This window comes from Diceros bicornis, chromosome 32, assembly GCF_020826845.1.
Source record: "Diceros bicornis minor isolate mBicDic1 chromosome 32, mDicBic1.mat.cur, whole genome shotgun sequence".
NCBI lineage: Eukaryota > Metazoa > Chordata > Mammalia > Perissodactyla > Rhinocerotidae > Diceros > Diceros bicornis.
In genome coordinates, this window is record NC_080771.1 from 24,729,185 (window position 1) to 24,755,631 (window position 26,447).

A 26,447-nucleotide genomic window follows, 5' to 3' on the forward strand; every position below is an offset into this window, starting at 1 on the left:
ATATTTTTTAATGCTTCTGTTTTGCTTCCACGCTGCATTGAAAATTATTTAAACATACTTTATGACTGTCATTTTTTCCAAGAGAATAGACCTTTTAAGGTAGACTTAAATAAATAAATAAATAAATAAATAAATCAGGCACTTCTGTGGGCAGCCCCAAAGATCCGGCACGCCAACGAGGAGGGGGCCTCGCGGGGCCGGAAGCGCAGAATGGGGACCAAGATGGCGGACCTCGATAGCCCTCAGAAGCTGTCAGGGGTGCCTCCGCCGCCTGAAGGGGCGGGAGGAGGCCGCTGCTCGGAAATCTCCACCGAGCTTATTCGCTCCCTGACCGAGCTGCAGGAGCTGGAGGCTGTGTACGAACGGCTCTGCGACGAGGAGGTGGGGGGCTAAGCCTCTCTTTCCAGGAGGATCCAGAGGCAGTGGACGTAGGAACTGTCAGTCTTGGGAAATCTGGGTTGTGGGAAGTTCTCTCCTTGCCGAGGGAAACAAAAGAGCGCCTACTCGAGAAGCAGGAGTGTAGTTGAGTGGACCTGACATCTCTGTTCGCTCGGTCTGATACCTCCGAGCTTGTTTTCCTTGTTATCTGGGCGATCTGCCCCCGCCCCCCATTGGTTTCCTTGGCCCTTAATCACTAGGTTTCTTCGACAGAGTAAAGTTAGACTGAGAGTATACACCAACTCGCTTGCTTCTCAAAAGAAGAATAAAGGCTCTCTTGCATTGGCTTAGCAATTTAAAAGTTATGAAACACTTTCACGTCTTTATCTCATTTAAGTGGGACGTCATTGCAAATAAACAAAGCATTTTAAAACTTCCTCTTGTGAGGAATGATTTGGGAGTGTAATTTTAGCGTTTCGGTTAAATGCACAACTTTGTAGACGCTTGAGATTTTAAGACTCAGGCACAACTATTTAGTCTTGGAAAAGTCCCTTCATCTCTTGTACCCCTGCGTTGTGTCAAATGAAGGGCGTGCCACTTTTCCGTGGCAACCTGATGCTGTCAATACATTTTTGAATGTCACTTGGGTTCTTTGCCAGTCAGAAGAAAGAGATCTAAGCTATCTAAAGGTCTAAGCTGTCTAAGAGATCTAAAAGTTTAGTAACTATTTCCTAAACCAAACTTTTAATTAAGGTTGAGCACAAAACTCAGTTTCAGCTGGGTAGGGGAGAGGGGGGATCATTGTTGTCTTCGAATATTTTCAAATATTAACTTGCACCAATTCTAGCGGTTTCTGATTTTTCAGCAAGATGTGCTTTATAAAATTAAGTACTCTTGACTTAAGATTCCTAAGCTTGCATTCATTGAGTCAGTCAGTACTTTGGGGGAAAAATTAAGTTGATCTCTACAGACAAAACAATATTAGTTCTGTATTTGTATTTGATGACTGTCAAGGGGAAGTTCCCTTCTGGAGACTACTGGACTATTTTAGTAGAAATGTATACCTAATATTAATGGCTGTTATTGAATCATACACCACATACTATGTTAAGCACTTTATGTTTGTTATTTTATTTGGTTCACACAACAGTCGTATGGGATATATATTACTCGCCCTGTTTTACAGATGAAGAAACTCAAGCATAAGAAGGTTACATTAGTTGAGATAATGCAGTAAATGACTTGGCTGAGAGAGAATTATATTTATCCCTTTTGGGTACTGACTATACACTGTGAAGAGACTTGTGTTTTTCTTTCTTTCTTTTTTCTCCCCAAAACCCCAGTACATAGTCGTGTATCATAGTTGTGGAGTTGTAGCTCTTCTATATGGGACGCCACATCAGCATGGCATGATGAGCGGTGAGTAGGTCCACGCAGTCAGAACTGGCGAATCCCGGGCCACCAAAGCTGAACTCAGGAACTTAACCGCTATGCCACCGGGCCGGCCCCCTGAAGAGACTTGTTGTAACCGCAACTTTGGAACTTGCGTTGTTTAGCCATTATATTTTAAATGCCTTCCTGTGTTAGGCACTATGCTAATGGTATTGAATATTATTTCCTCCCTTTGTGGTGTTCATCTGCTTAGACAGAATAAGATATACGTAAGGTAACAATCGTTATGCATTGTGATAAGTGCAAAAATGAAGTATGGTTTGTTAAAGTCCTATGGGAGCTTAGTGAAAGAAAAGAAGACATTTGAAATGGGATTCATCCTTCAGCTAAGTGATTGGGTTAGATAACCTTAAGGTTCCTTCTGACCATTCTGACGCCAAAAAGTCTCTGTGTTTCAGAAAGTGGTGGAGAGAGAGCTGGATGCTCTTTTGGAACAGCAAAACACCATTGAAAGTAAAATGGTCACTCTCCACCGAATGGGGTGAGTCTTCATCTCAGCAAGAGCTGTTGTAAATTCCAACAGGGTTGACTGGATAAGTTATTTTTCCTAACTTTCTGTTCTAAAATGCGAGTTGAGTTTGAAATGTAGAGGAGTGTTACCTCAAGGTAAAGGGAACACCTAAAGGTATAGTTAAGTGGTTCTCAAAGTGTCCTTGGACCAGCAAGTACCAACATTATTTGGAAACTTGTTAGAAATGCAAATTCTGGGGCCCCATTCCAAACCTACTGAACCAGAAACTCTGGAGGTGTGGCCCAGGAATCTTTATTTTAACAAGCATACCAAATGATTCTGATGTATGGCTCAAGTTTGAGAACCACTGTTTTTACAAACTTTACTTACTTGCTAGTCATAAAAGTTGCTCATCATCCTCTTAGATTGTTGGTTAGTACATTTTATGCTCACTTAGCAATTGAGAGAATCTCTTCTCTAATTCTTTGGCAGTACCTATTTGGGAGTGTCTTTAGTAGTTATAGAAATTTTTTATTAAGTATAGGCTTAGTTTTCAGTAAAACACTCCTGATAAAAAGCTGTGAATAGAATGAACTGAGCTAAGAGTTGTGGGAGGTACAAAAGAAGTGAAAAACAGTCTCCATCTACAAAAAAAGTTTTTCTGTGCCTTACTCCTACCCTCTGCCTCTATGGAAATGTGTGTGCTGACACTGTGTGTCTCCAGTCCCAACCTGCAGTTGATTGAAGGAGATGCAAAGCAGCTAGCTGGAATGATCACCTTTACCTGCAACCTAGCTGAGAATGTGTCCAGTAAAGTCCGTCAGCTTGACCTGGCCAAGGTAATCTCAGTCTGCTTTCGATGTTTGAGTTAGTAAAGGGCAGTAGAGAAGCCACCTCATTAGAAATCAGAGCAGAACCATCCAATGGAAATCTAATGCAAGATACCAAAATCAAACAAAGATATCACAAGAAAAGAAAACCCCAGACCAACAGCTCTTATGAATAGACGTAAAAAGCCTCAGCATTACTAGCAAACTGAATCCAGCAGCATATAAAAAGGACTATACTATGACCAAGTGAGATTTATCCCAGGAATGCAAGATTGGTTTGACATGTGAAAGTCAATTAATGTAATACATCATATCAATAGAATAAAGGACCAAAACCACATGATCATCTCATAGACTTAAAAGCATTTGACAAAATTCAACACCCCTTATGATAAAAACACTCGACAAACTTGGAATAGAAAGGAACTTTCTCAACCTAATAAAGAGCATCAATGAAAAGCCAACAGCTAACATCATACTTATTGGTGAAAGACTAGTTGCTTTCCCCTTAAGATCAGGAACAAAACAAGGAGGTCAGCACTTGCTGCTTCTCTTCAACATTGTACCAGAAGTTCTAGCCAGGGCAATTAGGCAAGAAAATGAAATAAAAGTCGTACAGACTGGAAAAGAAGAAATCTAATACGAACCACATATGTAATTTTAAATTTTCTAGTACCCATTTTTAAAAAGTAAAACAGATATCAGTGAAAATAATTTTAATAATGTTTTATTTAACTCATTGTATCCAAGATACTGTTTAAATATGTAATTACTTTTAAATGGTATTAATAAGATATTTTACCTTCTTTATTTTTATACTAAGTCTTTGAAATCCAGTGTGTATTTTACACATACATCTTAATTTGGACTAGCCACATTTCAAATGCTCAATAGCCACAGGTAGTTAGTGCCTACTGTACTGAATACCACAAGGTCTGGGCTCTTGAAGTCAGTCCCAGCCTCAGTCTGTCCCTGTGAAGTAGCATAACTCCCAATCTATTTGTTCAGATTCTGCAAAAATAACTTACCACAAAACCCCATAGCCACACAGCCAACTCATGTATTAAAGTTTTTTAAACATTCTTTTTTTTTTTTAACTTTATTTATTTATTTTCCCCCCCAAAGCCCCAGTAGATAGTTGTATGTCACAGTTGCACATCCTTCTAGTTGCTGTATGTGGGACACGGCCTCAGCATGGCTGGAGAAGTGGTGTGTTGGTGCGCACCCGGGATCTGAACCCAGGCCGCCAGCAGCGGAATGCACGGACTTAACCGCTAAGCCACGGGGCCGGCCCCTTAAACATTCTTGCTTATTCTAAAAGAAAAATACTTTCCACATATTTCACTTTATTACTTGGTTTACAATGTTATGTTCCCCAAATGTCAAATACATTTTGATTTTATTATAAATTTAACAATATAAGCCAAATATAAATATAGATTATCTCTGTTCCTGCTTCCATTAAAATCAATGATCTGGTCACATAAATAAAATTAAATGATACCTGTCAGTGATATTGATTATCATCAATAACAGTTTTGTGAGTGGTAGTGGTGGTGTTTTTTAGTTCAGCAGTGAAAGCTGAGAAGGACCTCTGGTTAACCTGATTCAGCACCTGCATCTCCCTACCTTCTGAAGAGATGTTTTTGAAAGAATAGGACATTGTTTCTAAGCACCAAGTCTTTTTGCAGAACCGCCTCTATCAAGCCATTCAGAGAGCAGATGACATCTTGGACCTGAAGTTCTGCATGGATGGAGTTCAGACTGCTTTGAGGAATGAAGATTATGAACAGGCTGCAGCCCATATTCATCGCTACTTGTGCCTGGATAAGTCAGTCATTGAGCTAAGTCGACAGGGCAAAGAAGGTTGGCATCACAAACTGTTGATTTCTAGTTTAGTTACAAGCATCTGCCATCTGAACTAGGCAAACTCAACCAGGAAAAGGGCACCTGTTAGGAAATTTCCTTGTCTAGTACTAGACCCTATATAGGTCCTAGACCATCCCAGGGCATGTGTTGTTATTTCCATTTTATGGAAAATAAACCATTTTACCATATTGCCTACTTATAAAATTAAATTCTTAGCCTGGTATTCTGGGCCTTCCATGATCTCCACCCACTCTGTCTTTTCTAGCCTTACTTCATACTATTCACTCATACATCTATTCACTGTGCACATATTTATTGAGCTCCTCTATATGCCAGGGTATATACTACAATTTGCATTACTCTACTACTACATTTGCAATATTCTACAAACACTCTTTTCATCCTTCTGTTTCTACTCCTTTGCTCATTTCATTCCCTCTGCCTGGAACGTATGTTTCTCCTATTCAGGTATCAAAATCCTACCGATCTTTGAGAGATGGGATATCATCTCTAAGAAGCCTTTTCTTTTCTTTTTTTTTTTTGGTGAGGAAGATCGGTCCTGAGCTAACATCTGCCAATCCTCCTCTTTTTGCTGAGGAAGACTGGCCCTGAGCTAACATCTATGCCCATCTTCCTCCACTTTATATGGGACGCCACCACAGCATGGTTTGACAAGTGGTGCATCGGTGCGCGCCCGGGATCTGAACCGGCGAACCCCACCGGCAAACCCTGGGCCACCAGCAGCGGAGCACGCGCACTTAACCGCTTGCGCCACCGGGCCGGCCCCTAAAAAGCCTTTTCTAATTACTTCAACCAGAAATGTAACTTGTGGGCACCTTTCTTATGACACTTTTCATACAATGAATTTTATTATAGTTATTTGTACACAAATCTTATCTCTTTCACTTGATTGTAACTTCTGTGACAGTAGGATCGTGGCTGATTCATCTCTTAATTGTCCATATTGCTAGTACAGTATCTTGCACACAGTAAGTGCTTAATACATATTTTTTGAATGAATAGTGGTTGCACAGACTAAGTGGCATAGACCTGACAGTACCATTCTTTACCTTAATTCTCATTTTCTTCCCATTGCACAGGAAGCATGATTGACGCCAACCTGAAATTGCTGCAGGAAGCTGAGCAGCGTCTCAAAGCTATTGTAACAGAGAAGTTTGCCATTGCCACTAAGGAAGGAGATCTGCCCCAGGTGGAGCGCTTCTTCAAGATCTTCCCACTGCTGGGTTTACATGAGGAGGGATTAAGCAAGTTCTCAGAATACCTTTGCAAGCAGGTATGGGCCCCTGATTGCTTGGCAGGACGATGGTTTGGTCTCTGCCTGCAGATTGGGGCACTGGATGGATCCAGTTTCTTTGGATACTTTCTTGCCACTGGATTTGGCTCTTTTTCTGCTCTTGCTGTAGCCTGGCAGGACTGGATGCATACATTCATTCAACACTTACCTATTACCAATCTACTTTGTACCAGGCATGGCCTAGACATCTGCTAGGCCATGTTGCACATTTATTTCCAACGGACCAAGTGAAGGTGTAGGAAAATTAAAATGCAAATTCTCTGAAAAGTTGAATCACCCTTTTCAAGCTGTCATCCAGGAACTGGCTTCTTTTAAGAGCATTTGGAGTTATTGGTTAGTGGTTTTAAGACTGCATCACCAGGCTTGAGTCTCAAAATAAGCCACATTGAGATGAAGCAGGTGAGGTCACTTAAGGTTAAATCCTGAAAAAGAAACAGGCTTCAGTTAAAATCTCAATGCCCTCCCCCCCAACCTTAGATGGAGAGAAGCAAATCTCAGCAGGCATGTGTGCAGAGGGTTTTTTTTTTAACTATATGTCAAAGCGCATCCTGTCCCTCCTCCTCAAAATTCTCTATAATGGAACACTATTCTGCCATTAAGAAAAATGAGACAGTTCCATTTGTGTTGACATATTTCACTCTCTAACATATGTGGTTTGTTAAGTTAAACTACAGTACACTACCATTCCTCTTTACACTGAGGGGCGTGGCAATAGAGACTATGCTTGTATAAGTGTAGGATATTTTTGGAAGAGTTAACAGTGGTCATCTCTGAAGAGAAGACTTAGGAGACCAAGAGATGTAGGTAAGAGAAAGAATTGCTTTTCACTGAACACACCTTTGTTCCTCTTGAATGTTTAAGTGTGTATGTTTTACCCATTCTAAAAAAATAATGAATTAAAAATAAAATATAACTGCTTTATGGTACTTTTTTAAATCAGTACTTTGCCATCTGGGACCTAGAAATGGCTTCTACTTTATCCCTTAAAAGTCCCTTCCACAGTACCCAGATTCTTTGTCCTGCTCAAGGAAGCACCATTAATGATAACTGTTATACTTTGAGACAGTTATTGAAACTGAGGACTCTCTCTTGGCTAATGGCAGTATGTATTTTCAAAGAAAAGGAAAGCATTACTTACAGCTCTGAATGGAAGAAGAGCTACGGCTGTGCTCAAGTTCTTTGTCCTGCCTGAGGCGCAGACAACCCAGAGCTTCCAAGGGAGGTTCCTCTGTGCTGCCTGGACTTTCAAGCATCAAGGGAAATATGGGGAAAGGAAAGCCAATAGGAGATCTTTTTGGAAAACAGAGGCTAGCCTTTGGTCTGAGAAATATATGTGGATTTTTTACTTTTTTCAGGTGGCCAGTAAAGCTGAGGAGAATCTGCTGTTGGTGCTAGGGACAGACATGAGTGATCGAAGAGCTGCAGTCATCTTTGCAGATACACTCACTCTTCTGTTTGAAGGCAAGCCTCTGGCTCCACTCTAGGGAGACTGGAGACGTTTCTATATAATACCTGCATCCCAGCTTTTGTTCTCTCCCTACTAGCTTGATGCCTTTAATTTAATCCTGTAGTTTACTGTGTATTGATTTATTGGAGAATTAACTTCCCAATTCAGTGTCTGATTAGCAAAGATTACTTAGAGTCTCTCAGATTTTTGATCCTCCCTAACCCTCAAGACCCAAACTCTAAGAGTAAATTTAATAATTAATAATATTAAAATAAATTACCAGGAAGAGAGTGATACTGATTTCCAAAGATGCTCCTATAGAAACTATCAGTATAACTTATGAAATGCCTACTGGTATACCAAGCATTGTGCATATTTAACAAACAAATTTGCTTAGCAACTCCCAGCAAGAAGTATTTGTATTCGTTTTGGGAGGTGAAACAGCCAAAAAGAGTTGAGCTGGACCCTGGGTCAATCCTGGATGGAACAAAGGAGTTTATTTTCTGGGAAGAATATTTGGAATCCAACCCTCTCACTGTCTCCTTTCTAGGGATTGCCCGCATTGTGGAGACCCACCAACCAATAGTGGAGACCTATTATGGGCCAGGGAGACTTTATACCCTGATAAAATATCTGCAGGTGGAATGTGACAGACAGGTGGAGAAGGTGGTAGACAAGTTCATCAAGCAGAGGGACTACCACCAGCAGGTGAGCAGGGGAAGCTGCAGGCGTTTTTGAAGAAGCATTAGCCAGCAACACTGAATAGAATAAATTGGGGGAAAAAATGAAAAAAGATGCAGAAAGGAGAAAAATAAATGCTGAAGGCAGACTGGCCTGCATCTTACCCATCACCAGCTTACTTTGGACTTGAAGTGTTGTCAGGATGATGATGGCCTCAGTACCTGATTGAGAAGGAAATAGAGCTTCCTGAAAGGAACACAACAGAAATGTTAGACCAGTTCTCTGTCATAGAATGTTCAACATTGCCTTCTGGTGATATAGTAAGAATTTTATTTCTTAAGGTCCTATTAAGTGTCAAGTAATTTGTCTCAAATTTCTCCTTAGTTCCTTAAGTGTTAAAGGTACATTTGCTTTTTCAAAACTTTATTTCTCTGTTCCTTTGAGCAGAGAAAGTAAGAGTATGACTTAGAAATAGGAGTAGCCCCATACAATTTTGTTTCTAGAACTCTAGGGGACTCTAGACAGTAGTCCATTGGAACATCATTAGCATCACTTTTAAGTGCAATAAAATAGAGGTGAGCATTAGCGTCTAAATCAAAAGTAAATCTTTGGCTCATCATCCTGGAAGCCTACTTTTGGCTTACCTGATAAGCAAACTTGTATGCCAGAAGTTTGGAGTGACCAGCAAGAGGCAGATAGAAGGAGGGTGGTGAAGAGCATTCTCATTTCTGTGGTATATTGCAGTTTCGGCACGTCCAGAACAACTTGATGAGAAATTCTACAACAGAAAAAATAGAACCAAGGTAATAATTCTCTTTCCTTCAGCCCATAGGAGTTTCAACTGGTAATCATATATCATTCAGACACTACTCTGTTACAGTGTGGTCTATGTTTTAAAAATATTTTATCTATGGGGCCGGTCCGGTGGCTCAGCGGTTAAGTGCGCACGCTCTGCTTCAGCGGCCCAGGGTTCGCAGGTTCGGATCCCGGGCGTGTCGCTTATCAAACCATGTTGTGGCGGTGTCCCATATAAAGTAGAGGAAGATAGGCATGGATGTTAGCCCAGGGCCAGTCTTCCTCACGAGAAAAAAAAAAAAAAGAGGAGGATTGGTAAAAGATGTTATGTCAGGGCTAATCTTCCTCACCAAAAAAAAATAAATATTTTATCTGTGACTCTTGTTTTTTTTTAAGGGAATATATAATACAACAAAAGCATATAATAACGTGTGTTCATAAAGTATAGTAGATGATTACCAATACTTTTGAAGCCCCCAAATTGACTCTCCTCTCCCTTCCCCAAAGAGAACTACTATCCTAAAATTTTAAAGTTTTACTTTTTTCTAATAAAAGTAATATATGCTTGTTAAAAGAAAATCCAAACATAAAAATGTATTCATTCAATCAACAAATTTTTACTGAGTACACATAATGTGCCAGGCACTGGTCCTTGGTACTGGGGATATGGGAGCAAGCAAAGTGAGCAAAACAGACATAATTCTTTCTTTGTGGCATCTATAGTCTATAAAGTAGACAGATAATAATAATAGCAGAGTGTTTACTGTATGCCAAGTATTGTTCTAAGCACTTAATAAATATTAAATCATTTTTTGTGAGGAGATCAGCCCTGTGCTAACATCTGCCAATCCTCCTCTTTTTTTTTTTTTTTTTTGCTGAGGAAGAACTGGCCCTGGGCTAACATCTGTGCCCATCTTCCTCCACTTTACGTGGGACGCCGCCATAGCAAGGCTTGCCGAGCAGTGTGTCGGTGCACGCCCGGGATCCGAACCGACGAACCCCAGGCCACCGCAGCGGAGCGCGCGCACCTAATCGCTTGCACCACCTGGCAGGCCCTATATTAAATCATTTAATCCAGGGTTTCTCAGCCTCTGTACTACTGGCATTTTGGCTGGATAATTCTTTGTTATGGAGGGCTGTCCTGTACATTGTAAGATGTTTAGCAGCATCCCTTGCCTCTACCTGTTGGATGCTGACAGCATGATGTCATCAGACACTGCCAAATGTCCCCTGGGGAGTAAAATCACCCCCAGTTGAGGATCACTGATTTAATCCATAAACATTTTTTACAGATGAGGAAGCTGAAGCCTGGAGAGGTTAAGTGACTTGCCCACGGTCATACAGCTAGAAAGTGGCAGAGCCAGGAATAGAATCCGAGCAGTCTGACTCAAGAGTTTGTGCTATTAACCATTATGATATACTAAGTGTAGGGTAAAGAGAGGATGTAATAAAGGCATGTAACCTAAGTTGATGAAGTTCAAGGAAAAATTCCTGGGGAAATGACCTTAGATCTGAGACCTCAAGAGTAAGTAGGAATAAGAGGTGAAGAGTGTTACAGGTAGAGAGTGGGGGAAGCATGTGCAAAGGTCCTGTATATTTGAAAAACTGAAAGAAGGCCAGTGTAGTTGAAATGCAGAGAGTTAGGGAGAGCCTGATATGAGATGAATCTAGACAGGTTGTTAGAGTCAGGCCATTCAGGGTCTTGTCTCCTAAGAGCTGGGAAATCATATGATTATGATAGGACCAGATTTATGTTTTGAAAAGATCTCTTGGACTTCAGTGTGGAAAACGAGTTAATTTGTGTATATAATGTAAAGGAAGTGTTCAACTTCGTTCTTTTTTTTTTTTTTGTGAAGAAGATCAGCCCTGACCTAACATCCATGCCAATCCTCTTCTTTTTGCTGAGGAAGACCAGCCCTGAGCTAACATCTATTGCCAATCCTCCTCCTTTTTTTCCCCTTTTTCTCCCAAGGCCCCAGTAGATAGTTGTATGTCATAGTTGCACATCCTTCTAGTTGCTGTATGTAGGACGCCGCCTCAGCATGGCTGGGCAAGCAGTGCGTCGGTGCGTGCCCAGGATCCAAACCTGGGCTGCCAGCAGCGGAGCGTGCACACTCAACTGCTAAGCCACGGGGCCTGCCCCTCAACTTCATTCTTTATAATATGGATATCAGTTATCTCAGCATGATTTGTTGAAAAGACTATTCTTTACCTATTGAATACTCTTAGCACTCTTGTTGGAAATCAATTGACCATAAATGTGAACATTTCTGGCCTCGCAATTAATATACATGTCTATCCTTAGGCCAGTACCACACTGTCTTGATTGCTGTAGCTTTGTAGTAAGTTTTGAGATTGAGAAGTATGTTTTGTTTTGTTTTGTTTTTTCAAGATTGTTTCGGCTGTTCATCTGGTGAGATGAACCGGTGTGGGACACAGTTTAATAGTGTATCCTAAAATCCCACCAAAGCTAAAGAAGAGGTTGAGGGGTTGTGGTTTCTTCCATGTGAAGCATAGATAATTTTTACTCAAACCTGCTATTGAAAACACCCCTCCCAATCTCTTAACAGCCCTGGCAGGATTTTAGGAGGTGAATGATTCAGATGAAACATGTAAATGGAATATGTAGTTGACAGCTGTCTCTGATTATAATCTGGCCAGCAGAGCCAAGATGACCATCTGGCAGAGCTGACCCCTCTGGGCCCAGTAGGGAGGGGAAGTTGGGGACTATGTTTGCCCTGTTGCTTTTATGTCTGAGGGAATCTAGTGTTCTCCTGCTTATTTCTTCTGCTCCACGTGTCTCAGGGAACTGGACCCTATCCTGACTGAGGTCACCCTGATGAATGCCCGCAGTGAGCTGTACTTACGCTTCCTCAGGAAGAGGATCAGCTCTGATTTTGACGTGGGGGACTCCATGGCCTCAGAGGAAGTAAAGCAAGGTAAAAGGTTTCATATATTCTCTGGGAGGGCTTGGGTATAGTTGGCACTGTTTTGTAGTAGTTAAGCCACTGATCTCTTAATAGGAAATACCTGGAACTTGTTAGCCGCTGGGGGTCTGTGGGCAAATTGACTCCCAGGAGGAAATCTAGACTTACCAAATTTTAGAATTGAACTGGACCTTTGAGGCCATCTAATCATTTTACAGATAAGGAAAGCTAATTCTCAGAATGGTTAAATGATTTTCCTCTGCTCTTTTCTCCACGCCATGCTTCCTCTCCAGCTCTGATTATGGGTTGGTGTTTAATTTAAGTAGGTGATATGTGCACATTATAGATAGGTAGGTAGAACAAAAAGATACAGATAACTTCACAAGAGAACTTTGGGGAGCGACAGGAATATTCTAAAATTGGATTGTGGCTATTGTTGCAAAGCTCTATGACGTTACTAAAAATTCATTGAATTGTACATATACAATGGGTGAATTTTATGGTATATAAATTATACCTCAATGTAGTATCTAGGTATAATATTGAAAAAAGAGTAGCTAGTATAGGGCCGGCCCCATGGCTTAGTGGTTAAGTGCACGCACTCCGCTACTGGCGGCCCGGGTTTGGATCCCGGGCACACACCGACGCACCACTTCTCTGGCCATGCTGAGGCTGCGTCCCAGATGTAGCAACTAGAAGGATGTGCAACTATGACATACAACTATCTACTGGGGCTTTAGGGGAAAAAAAAGGAGGAAGATTGGCAATAGATGTTAGCTCAGAGCCGGTCTTCCTCAGCAAAAAGAGGAGATTAGTATGGATGTTAGCTCAGGGCTGATCTCCCTTACAAAAAAAAAAAAGAATAGCTAGTATAAAGAGTACACAAAAAAGAGTATATCATGTAAGGAAAGCCTTTCACTCTCTCCCTCAGTCTCCCAGTTCCCCAACTCACAATTTTTGAAGGGATAAATACATTGGGGGAAAAAGGGTGTGCCACAGTCCTATTTCATTTACAAATTGGTTCTCCAGGATTTTAAGAAGTCCATTTAATTCCTGCTGGACAAGTATATGCAGGATTCCCTGAACTGGAGACTTGAAACTGACCCAGCATCTGTGGCCTTCTGCATGGCTTGTGCCAATAATACGCAGCAAGGGAATTATTTATATGATCCAGGTGGTTTTGCCTTGAACTGGTGTTTAAAGGAAGATGGATGCTCATTTGGAGTTTGGTGCTCGTTGTTACTCATAGCAAACGTCACTGTTCAGAGCTGTGCTGTCCAATACAATAGCCAACAGCCACATGTGACTGTTGAAATTTAAATGTAATTAAAATTAAATAAAATTAAAAATTCAGTTCTTCAGTCACATTAGCCACACTTCAAGTCCTCAGTAGTGGCTACTGTATTAGACAACACAGATGTAGAACATTTCCATCATCACAGAAAATTCTGTTGGGCAGCACTGGTTTAGAAAATAAAATGTCCTATACCCAATATATTTCAGTCTTTGCCCTGGAATCTTACATCTTTTGAGTCTTACTGATTAATTCTAAGGAAAAAACAGAAAAGAAGTAAAAAGGTCTTTGTACAAAAATGTTCACTATAATTTCCAATTACTATGATATCCAGTTACCTCTAATAATGGCAAAACATTTGGGAATAACCCAGGTGTCTAAAAATAGGAGAGTAGTTTAAAAAATATGGACTATCTACCTGATAAAATATCACACAGCCATTAAAAATAATCTAAAAGGAAGAAAAAACAAGCTGGGTAGAAACACTGAAAATATTTATGATATAATTTTTTAAAGCAGAATACAAAACTGTATCTGTACTATGATTATAACCATGTAAATTATGTACAAATTTGGAACAAAGACTAGAAAAGAACCTGGAAAAATGAAAAAAGTTGATCTGTTTCCTTTGGGGAAGAAAAGTGAGTGTTCCTTTCTTGGCTGTCCCCTAGAGCACCAGAAGTGTCTGGACAAGCTCCTCAATAACTGCCTGTTGAGTTGCACCATGCAGGAGCTAATTGGCTTATATATTACCATGGAGGAGTACTTCATGAGGGAGACTGTCAATAAGGTAGGACAGAGGACACATCCCTTGGAAATGGGGCTTCCTGTTCAAGAAGCCAGGCTGAAGGAGATGGCCAAGACACATCATATTTCTTTGTCCTGCTTTGAGAATACCCTTGCATGCAGACTGAGTGGCATCACTTTGTATGGTTAGAGGGCATGTTTAGAGTTGTCATGCTCTTTGTGGACCCAGCTGGGACTTCTTTCCCAAGGATCGCAAAAGAACACCTCAGCTCCTCAGGGAGCCTACTTGTTCCCTGCCTCCTTGGAGGTATGTGGGTAGGAGTCTTGGGGAAGAAGGGCTTCTCCTGATGTCTTACATCCCAGGTAACAGTTGTCCTCAAGGCAAAGGCCCTAAATACTTAATTTCCTAACATAGTGATCAATAGGGAAATGAGCTATTTTGGCAAAGAGGATCCCCACCAAGCTATGACCAGAATAAGCCATGTTGGGAAAAACATGAACAAGGTAGAGAAAAGGAAGCAGAGCCAGGGCCTGTTTTCCAGAACCATTTAGAATAGTGACATGCAGAACTGTCATGGACCCTCACAGGGTGCTTTGCCTTTTGGGTAGGCTGTGGCTCTGGACACCTATGAGAAGGGCCAGTTGACATCCAGCATGGTGGATGATGTCTTCTACATTGTTAAGAAGTGCATTGGGCGTGCTCTGTCCAGCTCCAGCATCGACTGTCTCTGTGCCATGATCAACCTCGCTACCACAGAGCTGGAGTCTGACTTCAGGTATGGTTTACTCCCTTTCTCTTTTCTAGGACCTTTCTAGGAGGCAGAAAGGTCCTAATGTGATTGATTCCTGAGGCCCATTTGTTTCTTCCTTTTTTTCCTTATGATTCTAGTTCAGTTCTATAGATGATACAAGTTCCTGTCCATAGCACAACATCCTTGGCTCCAGGCAGCTGCACAACAGATACCTTGTGGGCCAAGTCTGTGTTCCCTAGACTGGATTGGAGGGATTATTGGCCCTCAGACCTAGAAAAGAGAACAGGTTGTTCAGATGAAGGCAGTGGTTGTAATATTAACCATCATAGTTACCATTGCTACAGGCCAGGTATTATGCTAATCTCCTGCTCTTATTCAATCCTAATAAGAACTCTGTGAGGTAGGAACTATTAGCTCTCTTTTGTAGATGAGGAACCTGGGGCTTAGGAGATTCTATCCCTTATCAAAGATCACACATCTCAGGGCCAGCCCCGTGGCCTAGTGGTGAAGTTTGGCACCTTCCACTTCAGTGGCCTGGGTTCGGTTCACAGGTATGGACTTATACCACTTATCAGCAGCCACGCTGTGGTAGGCGACCCACATACAAAAAAAGAGGAAGATTGGCAACAGATGTTAGCTCAGGGCGAATCTTTCTAAGCAAAAAAAGAAAATCACACATCTCATAAGTGGAGTGTGGAATAGAGTCCAGAATTGACTGTCTCAAAACCTATTTTCTCAATTCTTACATAGTACTGCCTTTCATTAAGCTGTACTGCTGAGTTTGTTGGAGTTCAGTGGTGATAACTGAAGGCCTCATAGGAAGTAAAGATTTGGCCAGTCTCCTCTGTGTGTTCTTGTCACATCAATGCCCTTGAGGGGGTGTTGGTCTCTCTCATACCTTGGCTGCTCAAGGTCTCCTACAGTGGTCTCAAGGATTAGTGATTCCCCCAAAAGAGCAACTTGTGCTGCTGGGTCAGGGTAGTAGGCCTTCTGGTCCCACTGTCCTGGAGGCCAGGTTGAGTGCTGTCAATCCCCACTATGCCGTTCTGCCCCCTAGAGATGTTCTGTGTAACAAGCTACGGATGGGTTTCCCGGCCACCACCTTACAGGACATCCAGCGCGGAGTGACAAGTGCCGTGAACATCATGCACAGCAGCCTCCAGCAGGGCAAATTTGACACAAAAGGCATCGAGAGCACTGATGAGGCCAAGCTATCATTCCTGGTAGGTAGCCCCACAGGTTGAGATCTGGTCGGTTTACCTCTAGAAGTTAAACTATGATCTCTAAGCCATCAACTGGAGACTTTTCCTCCAGTGTCCATATAGAAGGAAAGCTCCTCCTAGAAGATTCTGAAACCATTTCTTACCCAGGGACCTATTTCTGAGCAATCGGAGGCAGGACAAGTATTGTTCCCTGCTTAGAAGGCTGGGCGCCTCAGCTTTCCCCAGTGCTCGTTCCCAGGAGCACTGCCCAGCTGTTCAGAGGCTCCACTGAATATTAAACTTGGCTTGCATCTGTCACAGAACCAAGTGTAATATCTGTGCCAAGCCTCCAGACCGCTCCTCTGAGGACAGTCCCCCAGCATGGATGGGTGCCTATCCTTTAGGCCTACCAGGACTGCTTTTCTAGCACACTTCTTAGGCTTTCAACTTCAGAAAGGTGACCTTATTAAAGCCCTTAACTACCCGGAATGACAGATGTGATGAAGTAGTCAGTGAGTCTTAGCAGTTGTGTGACACAGCTGGAGAAGGAGAAGCATGGAAGGATGAAAGGATTTATACAAGGTAATGGCCAGTTTGTGATGAGCCAAAAAGAACACAGTTGAGTCCTGAGCTCATGATCAGGCCTGTCTGGTACATGCTGTCTTGACATGAGTGGGAATAGCACTGTCAGAGGTCATTCTGCTCCATCCCCACATTGGCCAGACCCTGAGTATTCCTGGCTCCTGAGGTTCAAGGCTGAAGGAAACATCCAATAGCAGAGCTCTCACTTAACAGTCCACACGTGGGGTCTCGGAACACCCTGGGGTTGGATATAAAAAAAAATGTGTACATGTATTTTTTCTGGAAGCAGGGTCCTTAGCTTTTATCAGATTCTTAAAGGAATCTGTGACCCCAAAAGAGTTAAGAGCTGTTGCTTTTAGAGGCAAAAGCCTAAATATGTTAATATCTACGCCGTCTCTGGACAAGGGAATCCATAGTAACTAGTCCTCAGACAGATCCAGTATGGAGGTTATTTAGGGAGTCCCACTCTCTGTCATTGAAAATATTTTCCCTGGGCATGGATTCTGTCGATCTGGGATGTCATGGTTGTTACAAAAAAAGAGGATCAGCTCCAAGAAACTGTTGCCTCTGAATATGGTACCTTTGGAGAACTTTGATAAAATGTTTGCCACCAGCTTCATATGATCACGAGTTGACTTAAAATTTTCATTTTAAGTTCCATTTCATTTTTTACAGATCGTACTTTCATTCTTTCATTTCTCTGCTCAGAAACATTCATTGACTCCTTGCTACCTGCCACGTCAAAGCTAGACATCTTTGCCTGGTAGTTTGTTGAAGGCCCCCTGAATCTGACCCATCCTCCCACTCTGATCCTATTTTCCACGACTTGGCTACACAGGTTCCCATTATGCTGGCCGCTGTGTGTTGCACATGTGCTGCTCTCATTCAGACAGTTTCATTGTTTGAGGGCCCAGAAGATAAGGCCAACAAGAAAGGTGATACTAAATGCTTGGTGACAGGTTTTTAGTTTTCTTGATGCCAAGTACTTAAAATGGCATTACTTCCACTGCAGGGCCTATTTCTTATGTCACCTTGATTCATTTGGCTGTCAAGATGAATTCCCCAACGGTGCTGACACATCATTCACCATGAGCCAGGATAAGCCCAGTGAATCCATGCCTACAAGCACTGTCAGTACAAGGAAACTTTGAAATCAATACCATTTGAACACAAATTCATTTTCCTCTCGTGACAGATTATTCTTGGTGCCCTTAAATGCCTTGGAAACATTTATGTTTTGGCCTTCATCCTTGAGCTGTCATGACAGTGCAGTTATTTCTCTGGAAGCTTGTGATGTTAGCAGCCTTGTGTTGTGGCATGCTAACAAAAGGCCTTTAGTCTTATCCATCCACAACGGAAGTGGCCACAGCAGTGTCAGCAGCATGATCTTTCAGTATTGGCTGCAGGACACTGACGAGGGAAGCATTCTTGGGAAGATGAAAGGGACATACTAATCTCAATCGCTGGGTTTATAAGATTCTCCTTGTACCCTGAAATCCTGAAGCTCCTGACTCATCTCTTGAAAATTGGCTCCTCCTTACCTCACCCCTGCGTTCCTCGTTATGCCACCAGCACACCAGTTCAGAGGCTGTGTGATCCTCTCAAACTCTCTAATTCCTCCCACACACAGCCTCTAGGTTAGTATTCCCAAACCACAGCTGTGCTCATGTGGTATTCCCCTGCTTTAAATAATCCTCAGTGCCACTCCATTGTCCACAGGACAACATAGCACCCAAGTCCCAGGCTGACTTCACCCACCTCTGTAGCTCCACCTCTTGCCATTTCCCTGCACATGTCTGTGCACTGACTGCTGATCCTCAAAGACCTTTTGGGATTTTCTGCCACTCTGCATTTGCTTATGTTATCCCTTCTCCAGAACATATTCATTCACTCATTCATTCATTCAGTATTTATTGAGAAACTTCTATATGTCAGGCACTATTCTAGGTTCTACAGCTGCACTGCCTAATATGGTAGCTACTAGCCACTAGTGGCTATTTAAATTTAAAAATCCAGTTCCTTAGTTGCACCAGCCACATTTCAAGTGCTCAATAGCCACACGTGGCTAGAGGCTACCATACTGGACTATTCAGATTTAAAATATTTCCATCGTCAAGAAGGTTCTATTGGACAGTGCTCTACTAGAGACACAACAGTGAAGAAAACAGACTAAATCCCTGCCTTCGTGGAGCTTTCATTCTCGTGGGAAAGGCAGGCAAGAAACAAGCAAGATCATGTCAGAGAATCCTAAGTACCATTAAGAAAATTTCAGACAGGACAGTGGGTGAGAGAGAGGCTGATGGGGTAGAGAAATGTACTCACCCTCCTCTCCTGTCAGAATCATGTTCTAGCCTTTTAAATTCAGCTCAGTTACCAACTCTGCCATGGAGCTTTCCTTGAATGCCCCAGACCAAAACATTTTTTCTTTCCTCTAAATGGCCATAGTAATTTATGCCTTAATTATCACTTTTGTCACATGCTGCTTTTTATGATTGGTATTTCTGCACCTAGCTTAAAAGTCAATTGAGTTATGAAAGAAGGAGCGCTTGGCCTAGAGTGGGGAGACCTGAATTCTAATCCTGGCTCTAGCTCTGTGGCCTGTCACTCTCTGAGTTTCTGTCCCCTTACCCTGCTTTATTTTTCTTCATGGCGTTTATCACTACCTGACATTATATAATACATCTATTTATTATCTGACTTCCCTTCTGGAATGTAAATGCTCTGAGCGGGTGGATTTTGTCAGTTTTGTTAACTGTTTTCTCCCTGGTGCCTAGAACAGTGACTGGCACATCTCAGGCGCTAGGTAAATATTTGCTGAATCGCTTGTTGCCTGACCTTGGTAAATCATTTCACCTTCTGAAGAGTCTCGTTTCCACCTATGAGCTGCCTTAATAATACTTGGTTTGCAGAGGGTATTTGGCAGAGTCAGGGAAATAATGGATGAGAAAATGCCTCATAGGTGCCAGGCTCTCAGGAAGTATTTTGTTAATGAATGTCAGCTTTTGCATCTTGACCTGAACTTGGAGGTTGGAAGCTCCAGGACTTCTCCCAGGCCTGTGTGCCTAAACATGGAGCAAAAAGACCTGAAACCTGGGGTCACTACCTCTGAGGTCAAGGTGGCTTTGCTGCCTTGATGTCAGGCACAGGAGAAAGGGCGAGCCTGGTTCACCATTCTGCCTGATGCAGACCTGAGTACCCTGCCTGATGACAGTGCTATGGGTGTTCCTTAGCCCTCTGAGCCTCAGGAGTGCGACTGTCAGCCAGTGTGACATTGAAGTGGGTACAAACACCAGTCAGCAGAAAGTCACATTCTTCTGTCCTCATGTCCCAGGTGACTCTGAACAACGTGGAAGTCTGCAGTGAAAACATCTCTACTCTGAAGAAGACGCTGGAGGTATAGTGAAAATTGCCTGTCAGCTTTCAGCACTGCAGCCTCCCCAGGCCTCATTTTGAGAGGGAGCCCTGTGCACACGCATCCTGATGGGGACTCTGGCATTCCCTGACATTGAGCCAGCTCTCCTTCAGAGCACTTGAGGGGATTCACGAGTGATTGACTCATGAGTCAAGTGGTAGCAAAGCGTCTCGGGGCCAGTGTGAAGAGCTCAGGCCCAAGAGTTCGAAGATCAGAATTCAAATTAGATCTTCCAACACATACTGGGCATGTGACCTTAGACAAGCCCCTTAACTCTCAAAGCCTTAGTTTTCTCATCTATTAAATGAGATACAGATCTCCATCCTGCCCTACTTTGGGTTTGTTGGATGGCCTAATAAAAAAACAGTGTTAAAGCATTTTATAAAAATGATGAAGTCCTCTATAAGTTTAAGAGATTAAGATGAGGTAAGGTTCACCAAACCCTGTACAAAGCCAGTTGCTATCATTTTTCAAAGGAAGGCCACATAGTATAGTGGAAATTGATTGGGCTTAGAAGTCAGATACCCCTGAGTTCAAATCTCTGCTTGACCACTGACCAATTGTGTGGCCTGAGGCAAGTCCTGTAACCTCCCTGAGCCTCAGTTTCCTCATTTGTAAAACTGGGAGAATGATTTCTTTCCCACAGAGTGGTTGTGAGAATTGAACAAGATAATATAAAGCACCTGGTACTTGAGAGGCATGCAGTGGTAGTTAATAATTGCATTAATATTTACAAATAACAGTATGGAGCAATTACTTTGTTAAGTGTTAAAAACTGAGGGGCCCAACTCTTCCCTGCTCCCAAACTCTGCCTCTGGGAGCAGAGGGAGACCAAGGTCCTGCCTCCCTGATGGGCACTCATACCAAGGAAGGTGCTTTGCTGTAGAGGCACAGGGCTCAATGTGCAGGCTGGTGGTAAGTATTGGCTTTAGAGCTGGGCAGACTGAGGAGGCCAGGAGTCAGCACACAGAAAGAGGGCCTAGTAGTTGACGAGGTTCCTGAGGGAGGCTCAGAGAGAGCAATCAGGTAGGAGTTTACAGTAGTAATGTACACTGGGCTAGAATAGGCATTCACCCCAAAAAGGCCTTAGAATGGAATAAAATAAGAATAATACAAAGTACCAATAACATAGTGTCTATCACGTTGTACATATTCAACAAGGTAGCTGTCGTCATTGTTTTTAAGTCATGGCATCTTAGATTATATTCCTGACTTTGTTCTTAAAATTAGGCTGTTGGATTTTAAAGTAAAATTTTGGGAAATGTTAGAAATTCATAACTGAGCTGGTGGAATTAGCCAAGTGAAAGAAAAGAAAGATAGCAAAGAGCTGAATAAACAATTCCTATAAATCCCATCCCCCTTAGATTTGCATTTCACTTGTATTCTTTCTCAAGCCCATCAGCAACCCTTTGAGATAGGCAAGTCAGGTAGTATGGTGCCCATTTTACAGATAAGGTTAAAAAGCTAGTCAAAGAGGGCCGGCCCCGTGGCTTAGCGGTTGGGTGCGCGCGCTCCGCTGCTGGCGGCCCGGGTTCGGATCCCGGGCGCGCACCAACGCACCGCTTCTCCGGCCATGCTGAGGCCGCGTCCCACATACAGCAACTAGAAGGATGTGCAGCTGTGACCTACAACTATCTGCTGGGGCTTTGGGGAAAATAAATAAATAAATAAATAAAATTAAAAAAAAAATAGTCAAAGATAGTATTAGAATCTTGGGAACTGAGGGCCTCTGCCTGCTAGATCAGTCCTTCTGTAGCTCTTCCACACTGCTGCTCCTGCTGTAGTCAAAACAGCACAAACTTTTAAGGAGGCTACAAGAAATGTGGGCAGCTCCTGGCAACCCAAAACCTGGTGAGCTTCAAGCAGCTCCGCCTGTGGAGTTCTTTCCACCTAGGCTGTTGTGTGGGGGTTAGGAACAGGCACTCTGGAGCCAGAGTTTCCAGCTTGAATTCCAGCTCCACAACTTACTTCCAGCCAACTTGATGTGTGGCTTTAGGTAAGTTATTAACTTCTTTGTGCCTCAGTTTCCGCATCTGTACCATAGGAATAATAATAGTACCTACTAAATGCTTAGAACAGGGCCTGGCACATAGTAAGCAGTTAGAGCTTAGCTGTGATCATGACGCTTTCCCTTGGGCAGCCAGACTAAAATATTTAAAAAGCAGAAACTTATAATAATAATAGCTAGTATCTCCTTAGTGCCTACTACATGCCAGGAACTGGGCTAAGCACTTATGCTTAGAATGTCTGACCCTAAATGTATGAAAAAATTTCTGGTATTTGTGTTTCTTATTCACGTCCCCTGACACTGATACCCCCATATTACAAAGAGGAAAGTGGGAGCCAAGTAGCTAGCCACCAGGAGAGAATCCAGGTTTTCTGAAACCCATCTAGGGCTCTTGCCTAAAGTAGGCCAGAACTGCTCCCAGAGAAGGCTGGAGTAGGAGAAATGACTGGTTGCATGCTGGCCTCCTCTCTGCCCCCCTCACACTCCCATGCCCCAGGCATGCTCTGAAAGCTGGGTGTTCTCCCCTAGAGTGACTGTACCAAGCTGTTCAGCCAGGGCATTGGAGGGGAGCAGGCCCAAGCCAAGTTTGACAGCTGCCTTTCTGACTTGGCTGCTGTGTCCGGCAAATTCCGAGACCTCCTGCAGGTAAGCCCCAAGTTCAACTGCTGGCTGAATCCTGTGTCTGCATATTGCTCTGAGAAGATTGTTACTGGCTTATCTTGAGCTCCATGTGTATGAGGAAACAGGGAGGAGGGGTGAGGGAGTAGCATGCAAGCCACTGAAGTTGTACAAGCCCCTTAAGACCGAAGGCCTCGTTGTTTTTTCAGCAGTGTAGTTGTCACATTGACAGGCCAGCATTCTGGTCCTCTAGAATCTTCACTTGGCCCCCACAGTGCCAAGAAAAAGTGCTCAGAAAAGTGCTCCAAGGAAATGGAACCATGTGGTTACTCAGATCTGCTGCTTGGCCTTAGCCACAGGTGCTGCCTAGTTCCAGGTACTCAGAAACCTCTTCTTTTGAGACTTTACCAGACCAACGCCAGGACCTCCTCTCTGGCCTAGACCTGAATTGGCACAGATCTGGAAAGGAACAGGTTGTTCCTGGCCTCTTTTATTAGCATTATCTCTGTTAGACTTCAGACAGGGTCTGAGCTGGAAAAACGCCGTGGCAGTCAAGGGATGGATGGAGCAGGAAAAAGGCAAGGGATGGGGCGTGCGCTTTCTTTGTCCAACGCGTCTCTGCCTTGTCCTTCTGCAGGAAGGGCTGACGGAGCTCAACAGCACAGCCATCAAGCCACAGGTGCAGCCGTGGATTAACACCTTTCTCTCTGTCTCCCACAACATCGAGGAGGTCAGCCTGACCACAGGCAGCCATCAAGCCCAGGAATACCCCTCCCACCCCCAGCCCCCTGCTAGTGGGCAGTGGAGCTATCTGAACAGACTAGACCTTACGTGCTTCTCAGGCCCACTTCTCTCACCCTCGAAGACTAGGTTTCTCCCAGGAAACAGGTTGTTCCTGGAGTCAGAAAGGCTGCAAAAGACATCTAAAGGGAGTTTGCTCTGACCCGACTCATCCTTTTATTGAGGCTCTTTTTGCCCACTCCATCATAGACTTAAAGGCTTTTTTTCCCTAGCCTAATGGTTTCATTCCTATAGAACATGAGATGCAAGAGGGAGTAAAATGCCAGGAGCTTTACCATATTGTATAGGCCACTGCTACACTGCAGGGCTGCTTGCCAGTGTGATGAAGCAGAAGCAGAAGTTACTCCAGCCTAGGTGTCCAAGCTGGTTTAAGCTGGATGAGTCAGAAGCTATAGGAGAAGAAGGACCTCTTCCCGTTTTCTTAGAGGGGTGGAAGTAGGGTGGGAGTGAATAGTACTTCTTGGAGAGGCCCCCCAGTGACCCACCTTGTTTCCTGACAATAGGAAGAATTCAATGACTATGAGGCCAATGACCCGTGGGTACAACAGTTCATCCTTAACCTGGAGCAGCAAATGGCGGAGTTCAAGGTGAGCAGAGGCTCTAGGGACCAGCTTATGGAATTACCCACCTCTGCCCAAACCAGCAGCCTGCAGCTCCTTATCACACTCCTGCTGGGAACCTTGAAAGCCCTTCCAAGCCCCAGCCCCTTGGTGGGCTCCAAGGCTGACCAAGCCTGTAGAAACACTCCCCAAGGGCCTCATGTAACTGTCCCCACCCCCGAAAGACTCCTGTGGAGGCAGAGGGGCTAGATGAGACTCTGCTGATGTCTAGCCTCTGTGTGCAGGCCGGCCTGTCCCCAGTCATCTATGACAGCCTGACCAGCCTTATGACCAGCCTTGTTGCAGTCGAGTTGGAGAAAGTGGTGCTGAAGTCCACCTTCAACCGGGTAAGTCAAGGAAGCACAGGGCCCCACTCTGTTGTTTCCCCTCTGAAGAAGACAAGCCCTGCCACCCCGGGACTTGTGTCTCCTCTGTCTGCTACCCCCAGGCCCTGCATATCTAGGCCCAGTCCGGCCCTGACTTCTGAGGCCTTGGAGTTGACCAACGCATCACCTGATGCCCAGATGGCCTTGCAGCCCAGCACTGAGGGAAACTGGGGGCCTTTTCTGCTTGGCCAGAGGGCTAGACCTTGAACGGTGACTGGGCTTGTGTTCCCCTGCAGCTGGGTGGTCTGCAGTTTGACAAGGAGCTGAGGTCACTCATTGCCTACCTCACCACGGTGACCACCTGGACCATCCGAGACAAGTTTGCCCGGCTCTCCCAGATGGCCACAATCCTCAATCTGGAGCGAGTATGTGGGGCTCCCTTAACCTAGGTGGGGAAAGGTGACTGGGAAGAGAGGCAGAGATAAAATTTGGATCCCTGCCACTCCCTGAAAACCATGTTTCCGCCAGCAGCCCAGCCCTGCAGGGCACCCTTTCCTCCCTGGGCACTCCTGCTCTGTCTCTAGTGGAACCCCAGGCCTTCTCTCAGGATAGCCCCTCCTTGCTGACTTGTCTCTGTTCTTCCCCACAGGTGACCGAGATCCTAGATTACTGGGGCGCCAACTCCGGCCCATTGACATGGCGTCTCACCCCCGCTGAAGTACGCCAGGTGCTAGCTCTGCGCATAGACTTCCGCAGCGAGGACATCAAGAGGCTGCGCCTGTAGCTGCCAGGGTGAGCCCACCTGGCCCATCACACTTCAGGGCCCATTTCCTAAGTGGCCACAGCCAAGGAGCTGAGCAAGGCTGTCTGGTTTACAGGGAGCTCTGATAGCTCAGACTGTTCCACTGCTGGCAGCAGGGAAACAAGGCTTCAACTCCCTCTGCTCTCTGCACTCAGACCTATCTGGGTGGTGCTTTGGGGGCAGCTTCTGCCCACCAAGAGAGGTAGGTCCCCTGGGCTCTTAATTAGGTGGGAAAGCCAAGGCAGGCCAGCCTTCCGCATGGGTGGTCCTTCTCTCATCCTCGGACACTGAAGCAAACAGACTGCCTCCCTGACAGCCCTAAAGGACTTGGGTACATCTGGGGACCTAGGGAATTAGGTTTACTCTGAGGAGAGACTGTGATGTTGATGATCACCCTGATTAAAGACACTCCTTGGAGAGATGCCAGTGTGTTGTTTCCAGGGAGGGTTAGATGTTGCACGGCAAGACAGGTCCACCAGTTCCCCTAAAATGTGAAGGCAAAAGCCTAAAGCCTCAGCCGCCTCCTGCACCCAGAGTGGCGCACAGCTACCGCCAGGACCCACATGATAGCAGGCGCCTCATCCAATCCTGGACTCTCATCCTCCTCTGGAGCCCTGTGTGCCAGAAGCTGGATCATCCCAGGGGCAGTTTCCCACAGTGCTGAGGAAAGTGGGAATTGCTCCCAGCAGAAACAAAAAAGAGCTTTATGAGGACAGCCTTGAAGGACAGAGTAAATTTATTCCAAGAAGGTTGCAATCCTAAGAACCCACTGCCCACAGACACCGGGTCACATGGCATAGTCCATAATGTTGCTGGGTAAGGCCTGGTTTGGCAGTGACTTGCTGCAGGACCACACTGGCTCACTGCCACACACATGGGGTACAGACTCCTGCCCCTGCTCCCACTCCAGTCAGCCTAGGAGTGAGTGTTGAGCATGAAGTCTCTACTCAGGCAAAAACCTGACCTGTAAGGAAGGCCACAGGAAATGCCTCAAAGGGCCTCTTTGGGGTTGGCTTACCAAGGGACCCCAGCCATCTGTTAAGGTTGGTTGTCATTCCCTTCTTCCAGGCCCTTATGGAGAGTGAGAAGGCCAAGGCCCAAGCTGGGCCATGGGATTTCTAAAGACCACATGGGACACTGAGTTTAGGACCTTATGTCC

The 26,447-nt window shown here is 44.2% G+C and overlaps 1 protein-coding gene across 2 annotated transcripts; it reads left to right on the forward strand.

The window, feature by feature from the left end:
* Positions 1–210: 210 nt before the first annotated feature.
* COG4 (component of oligomeric golgi complex 4) lies at positions 211–25,709 on the forward strand. 2 transcript variants are annotated; one of them, XM_058528241.1, is made up of 19 exons: positions 211–381; positions 2,229–2,311; positions 3,006–3,120; positions 4,803–4,977; positions 6,081–6,274; positions 7,651–7,756; positions 8,293–8,450; positions 9,168–9,226; positions 12,024–12,157; positions 14,111–14,229; positions 14,796–14,962; positions 15,996–16,161; positions 20,054–20,116; positions 22,671–22,787; positions 23,398–23,490; positions 24,065–24,148; positions 24,406–24,507; positions 24,783–24,911; positions 25,136–25,709. In XM_058528241.1, the coding sequence occupies exons 1-19, from the start codon at positions 211–213 to the stop codon at positions 25,268–25,270; spliced, it is 2,370 nt and encodes a 789-aa protein (XP_058384224.1). In that variant the 3' UTR covers positions 25,271–25,709. The 2 variants fall into 2 exon arrangements, with proteins under 2 accessions (XP_058384224.1, XP_058384225.1); XM_058528242.1 differs by lacking the exon at positions 24,783–24,911 and having other exon boundaries at positions 223–381.
* The last annotated feature ends 738 nt before the right edge of the window (positions 25,710–26,447 follow it).

Bases quoted from the DNA above. Each gene is read 5' to 3' on its own strand.
- COG4 (XM_058528241.1), top strand. From the start codon at position 211: ATGGGGACCAAGATGGCGGACCTCGATAGCCCTCAGAAGCTGTCAGGG. The intron at 8,451-9,167 runs GTGAGCAGGGGA...GGTATATTGCAG, and splicing joins AGAGGGACTACCACCAGCAG to TTTCGGCACGTCCAGAACAA. The intron at 12,158-14,110 runs GTAAAAGGTTTC...GCTGTCCCCTAG, and splicing joins CTCAGAGGAAGTAAAGCAAG to AGCACCAGAAGTGTCTGGAC.